General features: G+C 43.0%; 1 protein-coding gene across 3 annotated transcripts in view; it reads left to right on the top strand.

Annotated features, from left to right (window-relative positions):
- LOC126470321 (elongation of very long chain fatty acids protein AAEL008004-like) overlaps positions 1-26,424 on the top strand; it is a 655,643-nt gene that overhangs the window by 466,901 nt on the left and 162,318 nt on the right. For all 3 annotated transcript variants that reach the window (XM_050098103.1, XM_050098102.1, XM_050098100.1), the window contains one exon: positions 16,116-16,196. In XM_050098103.1, the coding sequence (XP_049954060.1) occupies positions 16,116-16,196 (81 nt within the window). The remainder of the gene's footprint in view (positions 1-16,115; positions 16,197-26,424) is intronic.

Genomic DNA, 26,424 nt, shown 5'->3' with positions numbered 1-26,424 from the left:
AACACATCGATCGGTTGCAAAAGTAACCCGTCCAATTCATCAACAAGTTTACGTGCTACGTCATATTGTTCTATGACCTTGCACGTAAATTTGTTGACGAACTGGAAGAGTTACCCTTGTAACCGACATATTCAGATCTGAAGAGGTTTCGTGAGGAACAGAAACCGATCCCAATTTTTGAAAATGCATGCAATTTAGGCATACAATAAAATCTGTTGTACAGCCACTGATTGTCGATGTTCTCCGAAAAGACCATATGTCAGTTACTGCAAATTTTACGCGAATAGTTGAGCCTTATATCATTAGTGTTTCATTAGCCTACGCGACAATTTTAGCTATTATTAAATGAGTTTTCATAGGTTGCTTAATGATCTGAAGCGACCTAAACTAAAACAGTGGCTACAGAGACACTCTGCCTCTGAACGTTTTGGTAATATCCTATTTTAGTCGAGAAATCAAGTGTTTGCTTGAGGTGCTAAAGTAAAAGATGAAAAGAAAAACTAGAAGTCTTATACCATATCCTTCCTTGGCATACCTAATTGAATTAGAACAGCGAATGATAGTGAATCGTTCAAACCACAAACTTCAGTTCAATGGTGAAATGAAGATGTCACCTCATTAGAAACATCTGATACATTTTTGGCTGAGAGGCATTCTAAGACATTTTAGAGTACGACTCTATTTATCCTTTCCGATTTGGGAAGACAGATTCAAATGCCTGTCAAGTCATATTGATGTAGAGTTTCTACAGTTGTTCTAAAGTTCTCCAGGCAAGTGTAGGGATAGTGGCTTATAAAAGATCGTGGCCTACTTCGTTTCCGACGCTTAGCCTGCTGGACTTGGACTCCGTCTTTGATGCTCTGGTTGTCACTTACACGTTACCTCCTCATCTCGTTCTTTCTTTCTACCATACACAGCTCCCTTTCCTTTGTGAGATGTAAGTGTACAGTCCTCACGAAGAGATCTTCAGAGTAGATGACTATAACAAGTGTGCAAAAAGGATGGAATTGTGTTTGCAACCCGTACGTAACTGATGCGGCTTAAAATAAATAATATTGTTCCGTTTTGAGGTCGTTGCTGAAGCCTGTGGGCAACGCAGCGTTACCCCGATGCGGGTATATAAGAGCCGACATGTAAGCAAGGTATTAGTGTGATATTCGTGTCTCTCCGATGTGCGTGCGATAAATGCGGATACTTGAACTATGGCGACGTTATTACCAAATGCGTCCAAACAGGTCCAACGTGCTGTTATTCTTTTCTTGGCTGCCCAAGGACAAACACTGGTAGGCATTCAACGGATAGTGAAGAATGTGTGTAGGGCAGCATGTCTGTCGAAAACCACCGTTGCACGACAAGGTGTGCTGCTGCTTTATGATAACGCATGTTCCCATATCGCAAATGCCGTAACGCAGAAGTTACACCAACTCATGTGGAAGACACTCAATCACCCGCCCTATAGTCTACTTTATCCCCATGAGGTTTCCACGCCTTCGGTCCCTTAAAAAAGGCCTTGAAGTGTTGACGATTCGTGTCGGACGAGAGTATTCAGCAGGCGGTTGCAGTCTTCTTTACGCAGCAGGACACGGTGTTTTACAAAACAGGTTTCTTCAATCTGATGTGTCAGTGGTACGATTCTGTCAATGCTCACGGTGATTTTTCCTGATTAGCATATCGATTCTGGACTGTACGGCCTTCAAACGAAAATTTTTTGATCGCCTCCTTACACTTACGCTACTCGGCTCCAGAAATTAAAGTCGGTCATAGGAGTGAATGAGAGCTGGTAGCCCTGCTTGAAAAACGAAGTCGATTCCATTTGATAAAAAATTGTTTCGAGTATATTAGGGATTTTTCTTAGTTAGTGCCTTGCAGCAGGTAAAACAAGAACTAATGATTATAACGAAGTTCTCTGAATGAAATGGATGAGAAATACATGAGAAACATCCTGAATAGAAAAACAAAAACAAAAAATCTTTTGTCATGACAATAAAAATCAGTTTATCATTGGGCAAACGAAGTGATAGGACGTATGTATTGTTCAAACATTCGCACTTTTCACCCGATTTGAAAATCCTTGACTGCCACATATTCCCACACATAAAGTGACTGGAGAAAGGTTTCTTTCAGCCAGTGTGAAGGTGTTCAGAGCATGGGATATATATTTTGCAGACAGGCAGTTAATTTCCCCACTGAAAAACAGTGGACAAATCTATTGACTTAAAAGAAGATAAAGTGGAAAAATGTGCATCTGCCTTTTAAAAAAAACACAATATATCACTGCCGAGCTGAGATTTTCAGCCTGTTCTTTTGGTTACACGAAACCATAATGATTTTGGTATTGCCGCAACGTAAATCGATGACAACTGCGACAGAGTGAGCGGCTGGGACACCCGACGCGTGCGTTGTGCATGAGGCCACCATTGCACGAATTGCGTTCCACCACTATCGATTTTTCCTACTGTCACACTGAGTTGTGGCCATGAGTCAGACAGTCATTAGGCACACGCAAGTCCTACCTGTGCTGTGTGAATGTGTATCTTTACGTCCCCCCTCCCCCCTCCTCCCAGCTGCTGCACACAATTACACTGATGACTGTCTGTTTGGTGTCAGATTTTTTTCTGACGATAGACAGTTTCATGTTTTCTTTCGACGTCTGCTCACTGACTATAATATTCTTCACGTCCTAACATTAATTACTACTCTGAGCTTTACTTTTCTTGACATTTTGTTGTGACAGTTCTGACTAATTATCCGTCACTATTTACTTGAACTGATGGTCTTAACAGTTGGCTACGGGGCTGTAAATCACTCCTCAAAAGGCATTAAATGCTCACTCACCCTATCATCGTCAGTCATGGAAATGAAAATCTTTTACTATGCCGGAAACTGTCACAAACCATGTCTGAAGTTTTACTATGTGCTTATCGGAAGGAAAGGAAGGAAGATGGAGTTTAACGTCCCGTCGACATCGAGGTCATTAGAGACTGAGCACATGGTCAGATTCCGTCAAGGATAGGGAAGGAAATCGGCAGTGCCTTTTCAAAGGAACCATCCCGGCATTTGCCTGCAGCGATTAAGGGAAATGAAGGGAAACCTAAATCTGGATGGCCGGACGCGGGTTTCAACCGTCGTCCTCCCGAATGCGTGCTAACCTCTGCACCACGTCGCTCGGTATATGTGCTTATCACTACTATTTCAAATAAGTAGCTAGATGATTGGAGCCTCTGCTGATCATCTTGTGACTGTCCAGAATACATGACTCATTACTATAGCAAGAGTAAACTGAGTTTTAGTTGCTCCACCAGACGTCAGCGACAGACTGCAGAATGTTCCATATTTACCGTTTCAATATTTATTAGATTAGTGTAGTAATATTTTAAGATATTTTATTTATCACCCGATGGTCAGATGGGCCTCGAAACACTAATCCACTTCGTTAACATGGTAAAAAGCTCACTAAATATATATGTAAGCATATCTTATCATTATTACCCTCACTGAAAAGCTATAATTTTCATTGTAGTGTCTGAAAATATCATGAACTACACGCACTGAATGAAAAAATCACAAAGTCAATATAAATTTAATTTAGAGTATCAAATTTCGGGAACACATTTGTTTAAGTAACATATTTATTTGATTACCATTGCATGATAACAGGATGTAAGTGCGAGATAAGCCATAGCAAATATGGAAAGCTGGTACATTAGTAACCCGTGTAACCGCCAGACTGTTAAATGGAAACATGTATGCATTGTGTTGTACAGGTGGCAGATGTCAATTTGTGACATGGAGTTACATGTCTGTTGTACTCGGTCGGTCAATACAGGGACGGTTAATACTGGTTGTGGATGACGCTAGAGTTGTCGACCGACGATGTCCCATTATGTTCTAGATTGGAGATAGATCTGGCGAACGAACAGGCCTAGGCAAGATGTTGACACTTTGTAGAAAATGTTCGGTTAAAACAGCAGTATGCAGGCGAGCGTTGTCTTGTAAAACACCCACTGGAACGCATCACAACAGGTGGTATCACCAGTCTGACGTACAAATTTGCAGGCTGGGTGTGTGGGAAAACCACGGGAGTGCTCCTGCTGTCATAGGAAATCGCACCCGAGACAATACCGTCAGGTGCAGTTCTAATGTGTCTATCATGGAGACAAGTTGGTTGCAGACAGCTGGCATCCTAACCAACACACTGCCGTCACTGGCACTGAGGCAGAACCAGCTTTCATAATAAAATACAACAGATCTCGATTCTGCACTTCAACGTGTTCTCGCTTGATACCACTGAAGTCGCAAATGTAATGGACGCTACAGGGCGTCTGGCACGGAGCTGTCCTTGAAGTAACCGATTTGCAACAGTTAGTTGCGTCATTGCCATGCCAACTGCTGCCCAGATTGCTGCTGCAGATGTAGTACGATGCACCAGAGCCTTACGCGGAACCCTATGGTTTTCCCTCTTGGTAGTGCCACGAGGCCGTCTGGAACCCGGTGTTCTTGAGACCCTACATTCCCGTGGCCACCTGTGCCAGCAGTTTACGTACGGTGGCTACATTCCGTCCAAGTCTTTCTGCTATTTCGCAAAAGGAACGTCCAGCTTCTCGGAGCCTATTACACGACCTCGTTCAAACTCAGTCAGCTGTTTATAATGCCGTCTTTGTCGTCTTTGTCGTCTTAAAGGCGTTCTTGACTAACACCAACTCACCACCTCCAGTCTCAAAGATAACTAATGCTCACGATCGTTGCAGCGCGTGTTTACAGCAAACCGGATTTTCATTCTCATTGTGGCTCTACTAGCGCCACTCTTACGCGATTGGCTTGAAATTTGAATAGACATCATTTTTCAGTTGTAGAAACATGCTTATCAACTTTAGTTTATGCCACACAACTCATTCTTGGCGTTGCGAAACATTTCCGTCAGTGTGTAGTGAGTGTATATGTACAGTAATACGTGGCTGAGTAAGTGTAAATGACGTATATACCGCTACCTGGGCTCCACATATCTAATTCGTTGGACTGGCAGAGGGAGAGAGCCTATTCCACAGCCACCACGGCTGAAACACATTACACCTGTTAACTATTTTGTGTGTAGCATCATGAAAAGCTATTAAATGGTTTTCCTCTCACATTAGTGGAGTAGCTTATCGCAAGAACCCACGCAGCTGCTGAAGCACCGAGCACATAGGCGCGTAGGTTTCACCGTTAGGAGTGAGTCTTTGCAACGACGACTTTCGCTCTGCAAAGTAAGAGGTGAATCTCTGATCGTCTTTTTCATTTACTGCGCGATATGTTGTTCCTCTTTAGTTTCCTGACGCATTGTGAAACAGCCACCCACCATGATAAAAATATCTGGGAGTATGCGTGCGGAACGATTTGAAGTGGAATGATCATATAAAATTAATTGTTGGTAAGGCGGGTACCAGGTTGAGATTCATTGGGACAGTCCTTAGAAAATGTAGTCCATCAACAAAGGAGGTGGCTTACAAAACACTCGTTCGACCTATACTTGAGTATTGCTCATCAGTGTGGGATCCGTATCAGATCGGGTTGACGGAGGAGATAGAGAAGATCCAAAGAAGAGCGGCGCGTTTCGTCACAGGGTTATTTGGTAACCGTGATAGCGTTACGGAGATGTTTAACGAACTCAAGTGGCAGACTCTGCCAGAGAGGCGCTCTGCATCGCGATGTAGCTTGCTCGCCAGGTTTCGAGGGGGTGCATTTCTGGATGAGGTATCGAATATATTGCTTCCCCATACTTATACCTCCCTAGGAGATCACGAATGTAAAATTAGAGAGATTAGAGCGCGCACGGAGGCTTTCAGACAGTCGTTCTTCCCGCGAACCATACGCGACTGGAACAGGAAAGGGAGGTAATGACAGTGGCACGTAAAGTGCCCTCCGCCACACGCCGTTGGGTGGCTTGTGGAGTATAAATGTAGATGTAGATGTAGATACTGTTCTAAAATTCCAACGCCCGCGCCTCCGGAATCATGCTTTTCCGCAGAAGAGATTCGTCTTTAAAAAAGTTCGTAAAGCACAAGTAACTGTGGTTAATGGTCGTTTGACTAACCCCGTCTTTGGTGGACTGTGTCACGCCTTGTGGCAGTGGATTAGTCATCACACAAAACTGTAGTGTCAGATGTGTTGCCGAACCGCCAGGCGCCGAAAGGCCCCGCCTTCCTCATGCATAGTTAAGTAGTTTTTTATATTACTTGCATGTTGTTGTTCATTATTTACTTTTTGACGCTTCATATACTGTCTACATGCGATTTTTTATTTAAAAATAGTATTTATGCACGGCTTTTCAGTTTCTGAGTTATCTAAGTTGGACGGCCAACGTTGTGTGTTTCTCATCTGTCGGCAGTCCTTACTAACTCAGATTTCAAAACGACGTTGCAGAAGAGGCACGTTATTCGTGATGAGGTTTTTCATCAGCAAGAGAGCTTTATACAGTTCATGAACAGATTACAGACAAAAACGAAAAAGGGGTAAAAAAACTACCATTGTTTCTTCAAGGAGTCATTTTTTTCCATCTACGTTTCAGCTTTATAATGTTGTTACTAATTAATTCATTCTTGTAAAGATACTTTCGAAATATACTTCCATTTAGGAAGTTTAACTGACTTACGAGGATATCTAGTTGCGAGGGTCTAAGACGTTTCTCGGTTTCTCCAATACCTCTTATACAGTGCGAACATTAATAAAAGTGACAAACTGCAGGAACAGATACCTGACTGGAAATGGAGAGAAAAGGTCCTATGAACATGTGTCCGAAAATGGACGGTGTGCAAGCAACGATAACAAACCGTCACAGTACAGAGCTGCATCGCATCCACGTCACAACAGATGTTCAAAGTGGTGTCTGTGGAACTGCAGATGATAGGGAGAGTGGCGTTGTCATGCAGGATACACACAATTGTACTTTGGCGTTCACGGTGTTGCTGGGCCACTTGCCTGGAGCTTGTATTAGGGTACGTCTCAATATCCTGTAGAACCCGGTCCTCCAAATCTGGTGTAGCGCAGTCCACCGCCTCTCTGCACGTTCGTCTGTCTGAAAGGATCCACGATCACACAAATGCCCAAAAAGGGCTTGAAATGTTGTGTGATGGGGTTGGTGTCTCTGAGGGTCCTTGCTTTGGTATAGCCATACTGCCTTTCGACCATTTCCGTCTGCTTGGCTGTAGACAAACACGATCTCGGCTTGTTCCCGATATGAATACCGGGTCTTTCTGCTGCTTACGGTACACTGCGTCAGTCACACATCCTGCAACACGCAAGAAACACACGGCACGTGGTCAGAGGAACTTTCATTCGTCACCGCCAACGACCGTGACAACGATGTACTTCCGGACACATGTTCATAGGCCATTTTTTCTTCCGTTTCCAGTCAGGAACCTGTCCCTGCAGTTTGTCGATTTTATTAATGTTCACCCTGTATTTAGGTTGTTATTGTTTTCCTACCGTGTGATGAGGCTCAGATGTTCTGGAGAGAGGGCCTTAAAATCCCCTGTCCGGCAATCCTCATTTGGATATTCCATGGTCGCCTTAAAAACACTATGATGCCTTCAGAAGTGGATGATCTATTCCTTCGCCATCGTTGTCTAAGACGTGGCAATCCTTTGCTTGTTTCGTTGATTGAACGTTGCTTTGAGGTACCCCTTCCTGCTTGTCTGCCCTTTTTCATTCTTTTTTATGTTTTAGATATCCTTTGGACTGAGTTATTAGTTTCTGGTATTCGTTCTCAGACTGTTATGAAATCTGTTTAAGTATTTGTTTCAGTTGGCTCCACTAAAGATTATTTATTAAGGTCCAGTTTTCTGTATCTACCACCATTTTTCACAAAAAATGTTCTTGTGACATGATTTTCCTTTTCCCGGATTTCTGATACTAAACATAAATAAACAAATAAAAATACATACTTAATTACTCATCTACGCCTTTAAACTTTAGAATGCTGCCGTTATATATATATATATATATATATTAGGAAATTTCGTTTTCAGTGCCATACGATGAATCTGTATATATGTTTAATTTTTATTTTTACCACCATATCACCCTGCTGCGTGTTACATATAAAACTTTTCGATTATAACTTTAACTAAACATCGACAATTTCAATTTTGATATAAACACTGTTTATTTTTAAGTGACAGACAGGAGGATAACTATGTAGAATAGAAATGTTCCGTAGGTTACGCAGTCCTTAATATATCCTCATTCGGTTTCTAGATGACTCACCACTTCCAGCTTCTAGGAGACTCTAGTAAGACACAGATCGCGTACCCAAATAAAGCGATCGAAATTAATTAAAGCCCGACTGGTACGCAGCACACCTGATATACACGTTACGCGGTTACAGTCTTAACTGACGAAAGCTACTAGGAAAACTACCGTAGTCTACGGTAGTTTTAAATCTCTACTCACTTGTCATCAACGGTAACAGCCCGACACAAAATCAGTAGGATTCTTTGTAAAACGATTGAAAACTACTGAGGAAGCATTTTTTCTTATTTGTTACTGGCCACCTTTCAACAACTGCAGCACATATCTTGCATAAAGCTTTCACATAGTTACTTACCGAGCGAGGTGGCGCAGTGGTTAGTACACTGGATTCGCATTCGGGAGGACGACGGTTCAAACCCGTGTCCGGCCATCCTGATTTAGGTTTTCCGTGATTTCCCTGAATCGCTTCAGGAATGGCCGGAATGGTTCCTTTGAAAGGCCACGGTCGGATTCCTTCCCTATGCTTCCCTAATCCTATGGGGCCTCGCTGTTTGGCCCCCATAATTACTTTTTGATGCGCAATGTTCGTCGCGCTTCCTTTTGATTTGCTTACCGCATCAGCTATTTCATAAGCCTACAACTGTTGATCGTCCAATCTCCTACTGTGCACTTTCTCGATAGTTTTATGACGTTAAGGTAATCAGATTTGTTCATCTGAACGATACACTCAATACGACTAATACTCAGAGACATACAAGTGAAACTATTTCGTACTTCAAGTTGACCCTCGACTTCAGTTATTGCAAGACAAGTAACAATATGATGAAAACAAAATATCATTGATACCGAAGCCATCTCTGTGCCAGGTCAGGAACTTTTCAGCCTGCCCTAGTAGGACAGCGGTCGAGCTCCGTCGGGTGTCGGCAGAGACCACGGGTCGGCCACTACGGTAGCTTAACTTCGGTTCTTTAATTAACGAGGGGAGCCACGTTAGCTTAGTTGAAACAGCTTTTCTAGGCGCTTCTTTCTGCTGTGACAGATTGCCGGTGACACGGCAGGGGCGGGTTTAATTTTGCAGTGTCCTTGGTCCGGGCAGGCTTCATTACGCGCCGGCCGCACCTGCACTGCGCCACGGGGCTCATTTAGGCGGCGTAAAATACGCCCCCATCCAATGAAGAGCGCAATAATCACTTACCTAGCTTCGGTTTTGTCTCTGTGCCTCCGCTTGCTCTCGGATAAGGGCGTCCACTATAAGAGCTCTTGGCATTAGCCGAATATTGTATTCTCTATTACGTTGCAAAAACGACGTGTACCTTAATAAAAGAGTAATATATATGTTCAAAAGAACCAAGAGAAGCAAAAGACTTGATGAAAACCGTGTCGCATATTTAAAGGATTGTTATTTTTGTTTTTAAATTTTTACTATGCCTTATCTGTTTTTCATTAACATAAGATCATAAAAAAGCTATATCGTATTCAGAACTATTTCTAGGAACAAAAATCGTGACAATAAGCAATGAAATTCACTGACGGAAAAAAAGCGCAACACCAAGAAGAATTTGTGCAACATAAACGAAAGTTGATAGGCGTGTTTCTACATCTGAAAGATAATGTCTATTCAAATTTCAAGCCAGTCGCATATGAGTGACGATAGTAGCCCCACAGTGAGGACGAAAATCAAGTTTACTTTAAATGTTCGTACACGCTGTAACGGTCGTGAGCGTTAGTTACCTTTGAGATTGGACATGGTAAATTGATGTCAGTCAAGACTGCCTTTAAGACGACAAGGACGCCATTATCAGTACCTCACTGACTTTGAACGAGGTTGTGTAATAGGGCTACGAGAGCTGGATGTTCCTTCTGTGACACCGCAGAAACACTGGGAAGGAATGTAGCCACTGTACACGATTGCGGGCGGCGGTGGTCACGAGAATGTACGGTCTCAAGAAGACCTGACTCCGGACGGCCATGTGGCACCACCGAGAAGGAAGACCATCGTGTTCGCCGTATAGCTCTGGCGCATCGTAGTGCATCTACAGCTGCAATCTGAGCAGCAGTTGGCACCACAGTTGCATAACGAAATGTTACAAATCGGTTACTTCAAGGATAACTTGAACCAGACACCATGTAACCTGCATTCCTCTGACCGCAAGCCACCGCCATTTGCGACTTCAGTGGTGTCAAGCGAGATCTCATTCGACGGCAGGGTGGAGGTTTGTTGTGTTTCCTGGTTCTGCCTTGGTGCTAGTCAAGGCCGTGTGTTGGTTAGGAGGAGGCCAACTGAATGTTGCAACCAAACTGTCTGCGTAGGCACACTGGACCTACACCTGGAGTTATCGTCTGGGGTGCGATTTCGTATGACAGCAGGAGCACTCTCGTCGTTATCCCACGCATCCTGACTGAAAATTTGTACATCAGTCTGGTGATTCGACCTGTTTTGCTGCCATTCATGAACAGCATTCCAAGGTGTATTTTTCAACAGGATAACGCTCGCCCATGTACCGCTGTTGTAACCCAACACGCTCCACAAAGTGTCGACATGCTGCCTTAGCCTGCTCGATCACCAGATCTGCCAGTCGAGCACATATGGGACATCATCGGTCAACCCCAGCGTCATTCACAACCAGTATTAACCGACCTTGTACTGACCTACCACGTGTAGCAGGCATGGAACTCCATCCCACAAACTGACACCCGGTACCTGTACAACACAACGCATGCACGTTTGAAGGCTTTTATTCAACATTTTGGCGGTTACACCGCTTATTAGTGTCTCGCCATTTCACATTTGCAATGTCCTATCTCGTTCTTACATTAACCACTGATCCAACAAAGTTAATCACTTAAATACGTTGCCTAGACAAATGTATTACGGATACTTCATTACTCTACATTTATTATTTTTGGTGTTTTTATTTCAGTGTATGAAATTTCAGACTGAAAATAACTATGTAAATGATAATAGTCCAGATGAATTTATTTAATTTTACACATCCTAGGTTGTTGTTGTGGTCTTCAGTCCTGGGTCTGGTTTGATGCAGCTCTCCATGCTACTCTATCATGTGCAAGCTTCTTCATATCCCAGTACCTACTGCAGCCTGCATCCTTCTGAATCTGCTTAGTGTATTCATCTCTTGGTCTCCCTCTACGATTTTTACCCTCCACGCTGCCCTCCAATACTAAATTGGCGATCCCTCGATGTCTCAGAACATGTCCTACCAACCGATCCCTTCTTCTAGTCAAGTTGTGCCACAAGTTCCTCTTCTCCCCAATTCTATTCAATACCTCCTCATTAGTTATGTGATCTACCCATCTAATCTTCAGCATTCTTCTGTAGCACCACATTCCGAAAGCTTCTATTCTCTTTTTGTCTAAACTATTTATCGTCCACGTTTCACTTCCATACATGGCTACACTCCATACAAATACTTTCAGAAACGACTTCCTGACACTTAAATCTATACTCGATGTTAACAAATTTCTCTTCTTCAGAAACGCCTTCCTTGCCATTGCCAGTCTACATTTAATATGCTCTCTACTTCGACTATCATCAGTTATTTTGGTCCCCAAATAGAAAAACTCCTTTACTACTTTAAGTGTCTCATTTCCTAATCTAATTCCCTCAGCATCACCCGACTTAATTCGACTACATTCCATTATCCTAGGTATGCGACCGGAAATGGGATACAGAAAGTGGTGTCGATCATGGTTTCTTAGTAGCAAACACAATGATAAATTTTGACAACCGTGAAGTATGTTTGTGCAACGAACTGGAAAAAAATTTTAAAAATTGGCATTTTTCAGAGGAAAATGTATTTTCGAACACTATCTTTGATGAAACCATTGCAGAAATAACATAAAAATAACTGTTCATGCTCTTGTATGAATATGACATCTGCCTCAGTTGCAGAAGTCTTTGGCATATGTTATCGCTTTAGCACTGGACTTTGAGATAGCCCGTTGAAGTACAGGTAGTGGAAAAAACTTCCAGACTGGTGTTTTGTCGGTAAGAGAGGAGGGAGGCGTTGGTGCAGTGATTCTGGTCACTAGACTGTGTGGCAGTGCCCTAAGTTAAAGCCTAAACTTCTCGTAGAGTGCCGACATATAACACTGTTGCTAGTGACCCACCCGATGTATAAGAACGTCAAACTCGAGGGCACCGTTATTGCTATTCCGGAGGTTAGCTGCTGTAGTAACCAGGAGTTTCACCCTCTCCCTTCGCTATCAATAATACAAACGCAACATTCTACATGTGTTCATCATCACGTAAATTATACACTTATGAACAAGTCCCATGTCTCTAGTGTCGGCATCAGAGGAAATCCTTTCCAATTACGCAGTTGATCAGTCTCCCGGGATTATCCAAATCAAGTGAATTATGCAAATCTTCCTTCCCAGGAGTATGCTCAACCCAAGCAGAAGAAGTAAACTGGATTGTTACGTATAAATTTTGTTCGTCTTCATGGGCGATTTTAACTTTCTTCAGGGTGTCGATCGAGATCTAGGGAAATAAAAGTTCGACTGAGAGACTCAACGTTGTAAGGTCGGCATACTTTCATGGTCGGTACAGACTTTATTTGAAGTGACTCAGTAAGGTGGCGCACTGGTTTCGGCACTGGACTCTAATGAAGAAGAAGCTGCGTTCTAATCTACGCCCTTCCGTCCAGATGTAGGTTTCCCGCGGTTCCCTAAGCATCTTCAGGTAAAGTTAGGCTGTCTGCATAAATTACGGTACCTATCTTCTATCGTTCTCCATTCCTCAACATTCTATCGTTCTCCGTTCCTCGACCTGTAAGTAAAGGAGACATCAAGTTCTGAATTTCTTTAGCATATTGGTCTCTGGAAGTATTAGCCGACTGTACACGATTGATGTGCACAGGTATAACCACCATCTGGAACGATTTGTCCTTTTGTGCGTGTGGGTGGTACAGTCTCAGGCTCCAATACACTGAGTTCAGTCGAATCTCACAGAAACGTGCCATGTTAATGTCCTCTCATATTAAATATGTGATAGCTCGCCTCTGGTGTCCTTAAAATTAGTTCGCATTAAGACTCGCTGAAATTCTAATCCAAAGGACCCTCTGTTACGCGAATCTGAATCAGCCGTAAACAACAGACTCCAGGTTTCCTAGCGTGCAGGCCACCAATATGAAGACGTCAGAGAACCATACTGCCGGATACTGATCGGTCAATAGTGTTGTCAGCATTTGCATACCTTGATTTGGCTTGACTGTTGGACTACTCAAGGAAATTTGGTCGTCTGTAATTTGCAACAGATTTTGTAATTACGAGCCACTGCAGTCAGTCTGACAAATGTTGGCTAGCAGCAGTTTTCGACTGTTTTTGCTCACTAGCGCAAGCCACGAGCGTTTTGTTCAGTAGCTGTGATGAGGGAGCCTACAACGGCTAGTACGCTAACCTGTTTCCAGCATCAGTCCTTTCGTACCAGTTATGCCATCGACGTCAGTCAGAGCAACCTTCTCTTCCTGTTTCTTAATGTTTGATGCAGTGTCTAATTACATTTGAAAGCACGATGAAATCGCTATCACAATTTTCATTAGGTACAGAGCAACGGGTTTTAAGTGAAACGTGCTTAAAGAGGAGTCCACGGATCTGAAGCTTCACACCCATCCTACGACATGTTCTATTTGTACGTCTGTTTGTCAGGTACAGCTGTTATAATAACTTTCTGTTCTTGATTTTTTGTTATTTTTCCAAGGAAAGTGATATGAACCATCAGATAATGAGTAGCGTCTGGCGCAATATTTTGACAAAATAGTATTTGTTTTTTTATGTTTCTCCAATGAAACATGCCAGAAGGTAATCAAAAGATTACTAAGATCAGTGACCGATGCTTCAAATTAAGCAGTGTTAGACAGTGAAGCACCGCACCAAAAGGCGACCAAAAGTATTGACAGATGAACTTCCCTCAGTAACTGTGTTAAAATATTTTATATATCTCCGTGTGTAAAAAGAGATGCCGAAATCTCGAGAGAAACTGATGTTACAGTCTGATACACTACAAAATGTGAGGGTCGCGCAGTCGCCGGAAGCAGGATACAAAACTTTGCTTGTTGGGTGGTTGCTAACATCTGCTTCATAGTTCCAATTAAAGATGGTGCAAGCTATCATCTCCTCTGCCACTTTTTATATGTGTAAATAAAAATAAGTCTATCTGAATTTCCGTGCTATCATTAAGGATAGATTACACACATGCATGCTTATATAGGTTTTATCTCCTATAGGTCGTCAGGAGCAATTTCTCTGGTGTTTCGGCAGGTATTTGCAATTTCGTTTTTTCAATGTGTCGCTGGAGTCAGCCTAAACAAATGCTGCTCATCAAATCTATAAAGCGACGCTCAGTGCTGACAGAAACCGTTGGTTTATTTCCCGTTACGATTAAAATGGTTTAAAACCAATATCGACCTAGGGTAATTTGGGACCCCTCAATCCAATGGGCACGTTAAATTCCGCTTTCAAATCATGTTGATCGTAACGAGAAACAAACCGATGCTTCACGTCGACACTGGGCTTTGCATAAAAGACTTGATGAGCTGTGTTTATGTTTGGTCTGGCTACAGCTACACGTTGCGAAAGCTAAATTGCAAATATCTGCCAAAAGACCAGAGAAAATGCGCCTGAAGACTCTTAGGAGAAACACACTGCTTACATGGGTTGAATCGGGAAGAAAAGCAAAAAAAAAAAAAAAAAAGAAAAGAAAAGGACAGGTTGACAGGCCACATTTTCAGTTAACAATTAATAGTCAATATAGAAACAGTCAGTGTTTAGGGCAAACAACGTAGAGGCGGACCAAGGCTTGACTGCAGTGAAGAGATTCGATTGGATGTAGGTTACAATAGTTATTCAGGGACTGAGACTTCCATTTTATAGAGTTGCATGGAGGGCTACATCAAATTATTCTTCGAACTGAAGAAGAAGAAGAATAACAACAATAACAAAAAATGGTTCAAATGGCTCTGAGCACTATGGGACTTAACTACTGTGGTCATCAGTCCCCTAGAACTTAGAACTACTTAAACCTAACTAACCTAAGGACATCACACACACCCATGCCCGAGGCAGGATTCGAACCTGCGACCGTAGCAGTCGCGCGGTTCCGGACTGCGCGCCTAGAACCGCTAGACCACCGCGGCCGGCCAACAATAACTTAATGCTCATACTGACATATATGACCATTTGCGCACTTAAGGAAATCAGACTAACTATATGTGACCCTAAGGTCTTTTTCATACTTGGGGGTATAATCTTCACATTTATTTAGGAGCACAAAAAGATGAGCAACCCTGGTTGTAGAGCAGAATATATTCAGCTTTCTGGTAGTTAAGGTATATTTAGCATACTGTAGATGCGGAGGTCATTGCTGAGGGACTATTAGCTCAGGTAGAGAGCAATGACGGAAGGTATAGGTCATGATCCTGCACAAGAAATCGTCGTAACACACATCCGTACTGATGGGGATAGATAGCTGCCTGGCTGGGCTAGCAACCCACAATTTCTGAGAAATAAGATTCCATTCACAGTAACTCGCCCAGTAACAGCCCCGTCCAACCTGTTAAATCATAGTGTAATGGATGTGCAGTCAGTGCAATTAAATTGTGGATTAAACACAACAGAAAAGCAATGATTTTGGTGTTTATCGTGTTCTGTTTGCCACTTGTGCGTTGCTTTCCAGATAAATAGCGAAAATCTTTGTTTCTTACTGTACTAATCCGTTGGCAATGCGCACAGCCCGTTCAATAGATCTTGTATAAAATGTTGTGTTATTAGAATATTTATTCTTTGTAGCATAATACTTCTGTTTACTGTAGTGTGTGTTACTAAAACTCACCCAATCTGTTAAATTGCTTTCATGTATCTGTATGTTTCAGTACCTGCAGAGTGGATGGGCGGGTCACTACAGCTTCCGTTGCCAACCCGTAGATTATTCATACAGCCCAATGGGGCTAAGGGTGAGTAAACTAACTTGCTTTACTTTTTCGTTATAGAAAAGACAAATGTACGTTGTTTAGCTTTCTTTGTATATCACCGACAACTCTTCGAGGATCATCGTACTTGCCGGAGATGCTACACTGTATGTGCATTTTTATTTAAAGAGTCTGGTATAAATATTAATTTTTCTTACTAATTTTCGTGTCGAGAGGAGCAACAGAGAATGTGTTACTGTCATCGTGGGCCATGTTTCAGTGGAGATGATTTGACGCTGCCTTCTCAGTTTAAATTGGTCCTCGGAGCGAGAATGGAACCCAAAGTGAGACATAACTTCTGTGGTTCCCAATGCAGTGTCAAATAAAATAAAATAAAACATGAGGTGCCAATTTCTGTGAAATAGTATTCTCCATTATTACTGCACATTTTAACCATTTAACTTCGATTGACTTCACTGGTACACGGTTTAAAAAAATGCATGCACTAACTGAAGTTCCAAAATTTTTATTTCTGTAGCATTTGTTTATTAACCCATTTTCTAGAAAAACAACATTAATCAAAATGTGTTATTAGATCACTTTTATGGATTGAAATGGCGGAGTACATAAATATTTCACAAGAAAAACATTAGTAGCCTGTAAGAGTTATCTCTGGAGTGGAAAATAAAACTGGTTTGTTTCGGATTATGTTAGCATAATCCAGATCTGAGAAAGAGATAAACTAGATTTGGTCGCTAAGTATCAGATCATCAATGTCCTGAATTGCTATTAAACGGTCAAGTCCTAAGGAGAGAGACTATCTGGGACGCAGGGTTATATAGAAGTTCCACTTGGTGTTAACCCCTTATGACTTGACAGTGAAATAGGTGTTTCGAATATTAATAGTTTAAATGAGTATGCGTATTAGAGTGTCTGTCTTTCTCGTGGGTATGTGTATGAGTATTAAAAGTCTCTCAAAGCCACATTTGCTCTAATAAGGTCTAGAGGAGAAATTATTGCTTTTGCATAAAATTTCATAGATTTGTCCTCCACGAACTGGCAGACTAATGATTAGCCTAAGTGCTGCCAAATATGTAAGCTGAACGTGTACTGGCCAGCACTGGCTTTGCACAAACGGCTTTGTTCTCCAGTGGTTTCAGGTTTTTCAAGCAGCAGTCAGATGCCACTGAACCCGGTTCCGAACTATGATACAGCCGGCAGTATCATGATACGCCAAATGAAGAGTTTTCAGTTGTTTGACTTTGTGCTGATTTTAGAGTAGGTACAGCTGGTTGAAAAGGCAGCAATCTTTGTTTGATCTCACTATTAACGTGCGATCGCAGAGTTAACATTATATCGATCGTGACACCTATATATTTAACCAAGTCCATCGAAGTCTATGTTTCTAATGGACAGTATCTGGCTTGGGTCGAAAGCCTTTTCTGTGATGACAAGGTGAAGAGTTCTTGCTCTTTAAGGAAGAGACTATGGTTTCGAGTCTAAAAAAAATCGCTTTATTTCTCGACATAGCCCATTTTTTTGTTCAATACACTGTGTTGAACATTTTTCAGTGAGCTGATTCCATCCCTGAAGACTGATAGTTAGAGATCTGACAAATACACATTTGCGGCTGTATGATCCTTTGAACGGGAATCAGTCATAAGACCCATTATGCATTTCTTTCCTGCCAAATTCGTTGTTGTTTGCTGCAACGGCGCTGATTTCCGCTCACCTCTTTGACTGCTAATTAGTTCCTAGCAGGGAGTGGTAGATCCGTGCCTGCCCTACAGTTAAGAAATCTGAGAACAAAATTAATGGTTTTATTTTTAAAACAATAGAAACATTGCTAAGAGATTCATTTTTGCTTTTTGCCTTTTGTCAGCTCTCGGTAAACGAGGCACCAAACTTTTCTCATAGTTAATTCAAGTAAAATGTACTTTATCCTTTCTTCTTGTGTGAATGATATCAGCTTTTTATTATGCGCTTAATTACCAATTGTCTAACACCTTGTTGTTCAGTTTCTCGGTGTTTTCATCTGTGACTGCAGTTTCTCAACGTTGGCCACATGCATCTCCTAGGAAAGTTCCGACACGTTTGGATCTGCCACCCATTTCTTAAGTGTCTAGAATGAAGAATCAGTGTACTTATAAATTTTCATCAACTTTGGACGAATTCCTATTGGTCATGAACTGGCCAAAACATAGAATTTTATGACGACGCAGCATTCTAGTTTCATCAGTTAAAAAGTCGTATAAACAAAATTATTCTGCAAATCACGTTAATACTCAACTGACGCCATTGTTCAACGTGTCACAGCATAAAACAATAAATTTTGGTTGATATGAATTCCTTCTCTGTGACAAGTCGAGATTATTTCAACTTTTCGCCGGTATTTGTAAAACCACAATACTTGTATTTTAATCACATACTTTATTTTAAAGTCGTATCACAGATGTACAGATGTGCTCCACCAACACACGGACTGTTGGACTCCGAAGCACTCAGTGCTAAACCTGAAGTCTTTTAGGATGAAGATGAGCTGGCAAGGCATCCTTGTTTCTACCCGATTTCGATTTCCGACGCTATGAGAAAAGCAAAGGGAGCAGAGAAATACGGAACGTCGTGGTCAAAGCCGGGAAACAAACGTGCTTATAAAAGGATGTGTGCAACTGGCACTACGAATCTAACTCTGGTGTAAACAGCAGTACGTTGCCACCAATACCTACCATTCTGTTTTGAATTCACACAGCGAGTACGTCTGAAGTCATTCAATACACTACATGACGAAGGCGGTTTCTTCACTATGCACAGACGTATAATCTTTTACGTGATACGACACTTAGAAATACGTTTATTTAACAAATATTTCCTCCTCAGTTCCTTTGTATACAATGTAAGAAACGGGCTCTACAGAATCTGAGATTCCTGGTCTTTCTTACATATTTTCCTCATCAGAAAAATTATTTATCGCACAGCACCTTAAGTCGGATTATTACAGTAGTGCGAACACACGCGTTGTTGCACGCTTCTAGTGCGAACTGAATAGAAATCGCTTTGAACAGGGAACCCTGTCCATAAACGTATTGTTTGTGTGCAACGGGAACAAATATGTAAAACAGTATATTCCAGTCTTCCATATCTCTTCGCTGATACTGATAAAAACTGTGACTCTGCAGTACTCTTACTTATACAACCAATTAACTAATGTGGTAACGATTTTCAATAAATGTGTAGTAACTATTTTCAATAAATATGTAATTTTGGGATTCGGCAGCCTAAACTAGGAAGGGTTTATTTGTTCACACCCACCGAACACATTTCTTCGCGAAGCGCTTTTGTTGTTTCTATGGTGTGTGTGTGTGTGAGAGAGAGAGAGAGAGAGAGAGAGAGAGAGAGAGAGTTTGGGTGCATATAGGAGTATTGTGTCGTGTTTGTGAGGTTGTTGCTGATTATAGAGACAGAAAGGGATGAAACAGGTGCTGTCACATGCGCACCGCCTTTATAATAGCACCATGGGGACCTCTGAGTTTAACGTCCGTATTTAGAGGAGGGATCCCAATCAAAAGAGTCTGATGTTCTCACTTCCTGAGGCACAGCGGAGAGACTGCGAATTCGATCCACGATATTGGCGCAAAATCTGATAATAAGAAACTTTACACCACTAACTCTCGTCCACATGTTGACCAAACACTGACGGTGAAAAATTCTTCCAACACCAATATTCGAACCCATTATTCCCGATTATAGCGACACCATACAGGCGTAGGTTTGCGGCCTCTCACGGTTTCTAGTGCTCTCCACTGAGAGACCAATGAAATACATATCACCCACATGTTACTTTGTAAAATACGTGTGTCTCCTTCCACAGTTGGTTCACATCGTGATCTACAAGAGCAGCGTTTAGAGCTGTTAGTTAATTGTTACGAATTCGTAAAGTGTTACAAATGTAAATTGCTATTTCAAAGTACTGCAGTTCACGTACAGCGACAGTGTAGGTAAATACTGTCGTATTTTCTCCCGTTTGGTGAGGGAAAGAGCAGTTCATTATTTTATTGGATTATTCCCGTAGCAAGCAAACGCTATAGTTCCAGATAGAAGCAGGTGTTCAAAAAATCCTCAAAGTGTATTTTGGGGCACATAATCTTAGCTGAAAAGCTGTATGCTCGAGTACTTATTGCAAGTATCGGAAATGATTATGCTATATTCGACGCAATGTTTGTTTCATTTCACAGGAGAAATAAACCTAAACAGCGTACGAAATTTGAATTTTTCATTCCTGGGGAAGTCTCAAAACCAACATATTTCAACATCCGAGGCTTTCAGTACTCTCCACACTTGGAGAAGGTTCATCAATCAATGTCAGTCACATATCCCAATTCGCGATGGTTGCTAATGCATGGTCATTTAGTGCAGCGTGAAATGTCATTTTTTTCGACTCTGTTATTTTGGAACTGACTTTGCGTGTCTCTTTCCTCTTCTGTATCAAGCTCAAATACCTCGTTCCCATTTCCTAACAACGATGTGAGCAAGTTAAAGCGCATAAGAAAGAATTAGGTATATTTACTTGTTTCTGATTTGTTTTCGCAATCACAGGCACTATCACACGCAGCTAATATGATGCTTCCGTGAAGAGACGTGGCCGGCCCCGATGGCCGAGCGGTTCTAGGCGCTTCAGTCCGGAACCGCGCGACTGCTACGGTCGCAGGTTCGAATCCTGCCTCGGGCATGGATGTGTGTGATGTCCTTAGGTTAGTTAGGTTTAAGTAGTTCTAAGTTCTAGGGGACTGATGACCTCAGATGTTAAGTCCCATAGTGCTCAGAGCCATTTGAACCATTTGAAGAGACGTGTATCCTTCATTTTCTGATATAATAATACAATCCTGCTTCGTTTGGGAGTATTCAATTAAGGTTATTCCAAAGTACTGCACTTCACATACTGCGACACTGTATGTACACTCTCACGAAGCGTTTGCATTATCCACTGTAGAATAGGCTACAGTTTTAACTTAAATTACGTGAAATTCTTCCCAAATTTTGAGGAATTAACTGACCTGACGATAGTGTAGAAAATATTACAAATTACCATTCTGCACTTAATAGAAACAATTTAGTCTGTTATACGCTGAAGCGCCAAAGGAACTGGTATAGGCATGCTTATTCAAATACAAACATATGAAAACAGGCGGAATACGGCGCAGCTGTCGGTAGTGCCTATATGACACTAGAAGTGTCTGGCGCAGTTATTATATTGGTTACTGCTGCTACAATGGCAGGTTATCAAGATTTTAAGTGAGTTTGAACGTGTGTTATAGTCGGTGCACGAGCGATGGGACACAGCATCTACGAGGTAGCGATGAAGTGTCGATTTTCTCGTACGACCATTTCACGAGTGTAGCGTAAATTTCAGGAATCAAGTAAAAAATCAAGTCTCCGACATCGCTGCTGCCGGAAAAAAGTCCTGCAAGGATGGGATCAACGATGACTGACGAGAATCGTTCAACGTGATAGAAGTGCAACCTTTCCGCAAATTGTTGCAGATTGCAATGCTCGGCCATCGACAAGTGTCAGCGTGCGAACCATTCAACGAAACGTCATTGATATGGGTTTTCGGAGCCGAAGGCCCACTCGTGTACCCTTGATGACTGCACGACATAAAGCTTTACGCCTCGCCTGGGCCCGTCAACACCAACATTGGACTGTTGATGACTGGAAGCATGTTGCCTGGTCGGACGAGTATCGAGCAGATGGACGTGTACGGGTATGGAGACTGTTCAAGCTGGTGGAGGCTCTGTAATGGTGGGGGGCGTGAGCAGTTGGAGTGATATGGGACCCCTGATACGTCTAGATACGACTCTGACAGGTGACACGTACGTAAGCATCATGTCTGATCACCTGCACCCGTTCATGTCCATTGTGCATTCCGATGGACTTGGGCAATTCCAGCAGGACAATGCGACACCTCACAGGCCCAGAATTGCTACAGAGTGACTCCAGGAACACCCTTCTGAGTTTAAACACTTCTGCTGGCCAGCAAACTCCCCAGGCACGAATATTATTGAGCATATCTGGGATGACTTGCAACGTGCTGTTCAGAAGAGATCTCCACCCTAACATACTCTTAAGGATTTATGGACAGCCCTGGAGGTTTCATGGTGTCAGTTCCCTCCAGCATTACGTCAGAAATTAGTCGAGTCCATGCCACGTCCTGTTGCCGCACTTCTCCGTGCTCGCGGGGGCTTTACCCGATATTAGTCAGATGTACCAGTTTCTTTGGATCTTCATTTTATTTGCGTTCGAGATGTGGTGCTATACAAGGATGTTGAAAATTAGGTAGACTGATAAGACAATAAATGCGGAGGTTCTAGGAAAAATCGGCTCGAGAAGGAACATATTCAGAAACTGACAAGAAGGGGGAATAGTTGATAGGAACATGTTCTGGCGCATCAGCGTCTAGCTTCCATGATACTAGAGGAAGCTGTCGATGGAAAAAAAATCTGTTGGGGAAGACAGACATATTACAATGCCCTACAAATAATTGAGGACTTTGGGTGTTACTGCTTCTGGTAAGTGAATAGGTTGGCATGCGAGATGATGTCTTCGTGGGTCGCATCCAACCAGCCAGAACACTGATGACAAACAAAAATATGTTGCATTGCTAGATTCTTTTTCCTTAAACCCTGTGAGTCACCTAAAACAGTAAAATATATTTACGGTAAAGACCAAAAAGGATGCTATGTTTCTCATACCGTCGAATTTCTGAATAAATATATTTTGAATCACATCTGAACTGCTTCTCTTAGAATTCGGACATGGTGTAGCGGAAGCCAGCCACAGGACAGAAGTTTGAAAGAACGGGTTTCGAATGACGTTGTCAATTCACGGTCGCCCGATAATTAGAGAAGAGTCCGCTGTAAACAGAGCGTGACTGCTGCCAACGAGGGTCCGCTGTTACAGGCTACAGGCTGCTACGTAACGCACTAATGCGAAACACCAATCCATTACCTCACCTGTAAGCTATCCTCACAACAGTGATACATCAAATGGGGCTACCTATTGTACTGATCAAATACTTAATGCTACTGTTCATGTCGTCCCACCAATGAACCATTTCTGACACACCTTCTCAATCATTCCGTCCCGCTTCTCACTTCACGTTGTCAGGGAACAAAACAATGCGAGCTACAAAGACAGAACACTGGCTCATAAAGTTAACCAGCAGACCTAAAACAAAAGTGAGCTGTCCTAGTGTACTTATAGCCTTTTACTGTAGCGTTTTACTTTACCTACGAGGGCGAGCGGGAAAGTAATGCATCCGAATTATTTACATCTACATCTACATTTACACTCCGCAAGCCACCCATCGGTGTGTAGCGGAGGGCACTTCACGTGCCACTGTCATTACCTTCCCTTCCTGTTCCAGTCGCGTATGGTTCGCGGGAAGAACGACTGCCGGAAAGCCTCCGTGCGCGCTCGAATCTCTCTCATTTTACATTCGTGAAATCCTCGGGAGGTATAAGTAGGGGGAAGCAATATATTCGATACCTCATCCAGAAACGCAACCTCTCGAAACCTGGACAGCAAGCTACACCGCGATGCAGAGCGCCTCTCTTGCAGAGTCTGCCACTTGAGTTTGCTAAACATCGCCGTAACGCTATTACGCTTACCAAATAACCCTGTGACGAAACGCGCCGCTCTTCTTTGGATCTTCTCTATCTCCTCTATCAACCCGACCTGGTACGGATCCCACACTGATGAGCAATACTCAAGTATAGGTCGAACGAGTGTTTTGTAAGCCACCTCCTTTGTTGATGGACTACATTTTCTAAAGACTCTCCCAATGAATCTCAACCTGGCACCCGCCTTACCAACAATTAATTTTATATGATCATTCCACTTCAGATCATTCCGTACGCATACTCCCAGATATTTTTCAGAAGTAACTGCTACCAGTGTATGTTCCGCTATCATATAATCATATAATAAAGGGTCCTTCTTTCTATGTATTCGCAATACATTACATTTGTCTATTTTAGGGGTCAGTTGCCACTCCCTCCACCAAGTGCCTATCCGCTGCAGATCTTCCTGCATTTCGCTGCAACTTTCTAGTGCTGCAACTTCTCTGTAAACTACAGTATCATCCGCGAAAAGCCGCATGGAACTTCCGACACTATCTACTAGGTCATTTATATATATTGTGAAAAGCAATGGTCCCAAAACACTCCCCTGTGGCACGCCAGAGGTTACTTTAACGTCTGTAGACGTCTCTCCATTGAGAACATCATGCTGTGTTCTGTTTGCTAAAAACTCTTTAATCCAGCCATACAGCTGGTCTGATATTCCGTAGGCTCTTACTTTGTTTATCAGGCGACAGTGTGGAACTGTATCGAACGCCTTCCGGAAGTCAAGGAAAATGGCATCTACCTGGGAGCCTGTATCTAACATTTTCTGGGTCTCATGAGCAAATAAAGCGAGTTGGGTCTCACACGATCGCTGTTTCCGGAATCCATGTTGATTCCTACAGAGTAGATTCTGGGTTTCCGGAAATGACATGATACAGAAGCAAACCTCTTAAAACTTTCTAAATAAAACAAACGTTAGTAACACTCTTCATCTTTATTCCTCATGTCTACATACATTGATCAGTCAGAACATTATGAGCACCTACCTACTATCGATATAAACCCGCCCGGCGATAGCAGCGTCACCTGGCGACGAAAGACTGCTAGTCAGACACACGCACTGTGCGTGTAGTAACACTGAGCGTGGTGTCCTTGTGTAGAAATGGCAAGTCGAGATCTATCTGAGTTTGACCGAGGGCTGATTGTGATGGCCCAGAGGCTCGGCACGAGCATTTCGGAAACTGCACGACTTGTCGTGTGCTCTAGGAGCGCTGTAGAGAGCGCCTTCAACACGTGGCGAAACCAAGGTGAAACCACATCCAGGCGTCGTGGGGTTGGGGGGCCACCCCTCATTACAGATGTTGGATGTTGCAGGCTGGGCAGACTGGTAAAACAGGACAGGCGGCGAACTACGGCGGAATTAACATCAGACTTTTATGCTGGCCAGAGAACAAGCGTATCTGAACACACAGTGCACCGAACACTCCTAACGGCTTACCTCCGCAGCCGACGACTAATGCATGTGCCAATGTTAACACCACGACATCGGTACGTACGGTTGAAATGGACACGTGACTATTGGCAATATCCGTTGGAGTAGTGGCAGAGTGGTGCATGGTTTGATGAACCCCGATACCTCCTTCATCATGCCAATGAGAAGGCACGAATCCGTCGTCTTCCAGCGGAACGGTCCTCGACACTTGTGCGGCGGGATGGAGACAAGCTGGCGGCGGCTCCATTACGCTATGGGGAATATTAACGTAATCATCAGTGGGTCCAGTGGAACTTGTGCAAGGTATCATGACGGCCAAGGAGTATCGTACACTGGTTGCAGACCCCGAACACCCCTTCTTGACGATCATGTTTCCCGGCGCAGTGACGTTTTTTAACAAGATAATGAGTCATATCATAAGGCCGGGTGATGCAGCATTCAAGGAACACAAGTTCCAATTTATGTGCTTCCCCCCCCCCTCTCTCTCTCTCTCTCTCTCCCACCAGATCTGAACCCAATCGAACACATCTGGGATGTGACTGAACGTGGCGTCAGAACTCATCGCCCCCCTCCCAGGAATTTACGGGAATTACGTGGCTTGTGGATGCAGATGTGGTGCCACTTCCCTCCAGTGACCTACCAAGGCCACGATGCGTCGCTGCCAAAGATAGGCGGGGTTCTTTGGGGAAGGAGACCAGACAGCGAGGTCATCGCTCTCATCGGATTAGGGAAGGACGGGGAAGGAAGTCGGCCGTGCCCTTTGAAAGGAACCATCCCGGCATTTGTCTGGAGAGATTTAGGGAAATCACAGAAAACCTAAATCAGGATGGCCGGACGCGGGATTGAACCGTCGTCCTCCAAAGATAGGCATTCCCGCTGTTAGGTAAGTGGTCGTAATGTTCTGACTGGTTAGTGCATTTTTTCTGGCGATGAACGCATTTCTCCCATTGATAGACCGGTTTGCTGATACCGCCACTGTAGAATGTTTGACTTCGTTGAAGGAGCCACAACCTCGCCTCTGCTTGCACCACTTCAGCACTGTCAAAGAGAAGTCCACGAACGTTTTCTTTAAGTTTTGGAAACCGATGAAAATCGGACGGGGCCAATTCGGGGTTGTATGGAATATGATCGATGATATTGAAGCCAAGGTGTCGGATTGTTA

The sequence above is a fragment of the Schistocerca serialis genome, chromosome 3 (genome assembly GCF_023864345.2).
Source record: "Schistocerca serialis cubense isolate TAMUIC-IGC-003099 chromosome 3, iqSchSeri2.2, whole genome shotgun sequence".
Taxonomy (NCBI): Eukaryota; Metazoa; Arthropoda; class Insecta; order Orthoptera; family Acrididae; genus Schistocerca; species Schistocerca serialis.
Note: the sequence above shows the minus strand (reverse complement) of the source record. Positions and strands in the feature narration are given on the sequence as shown.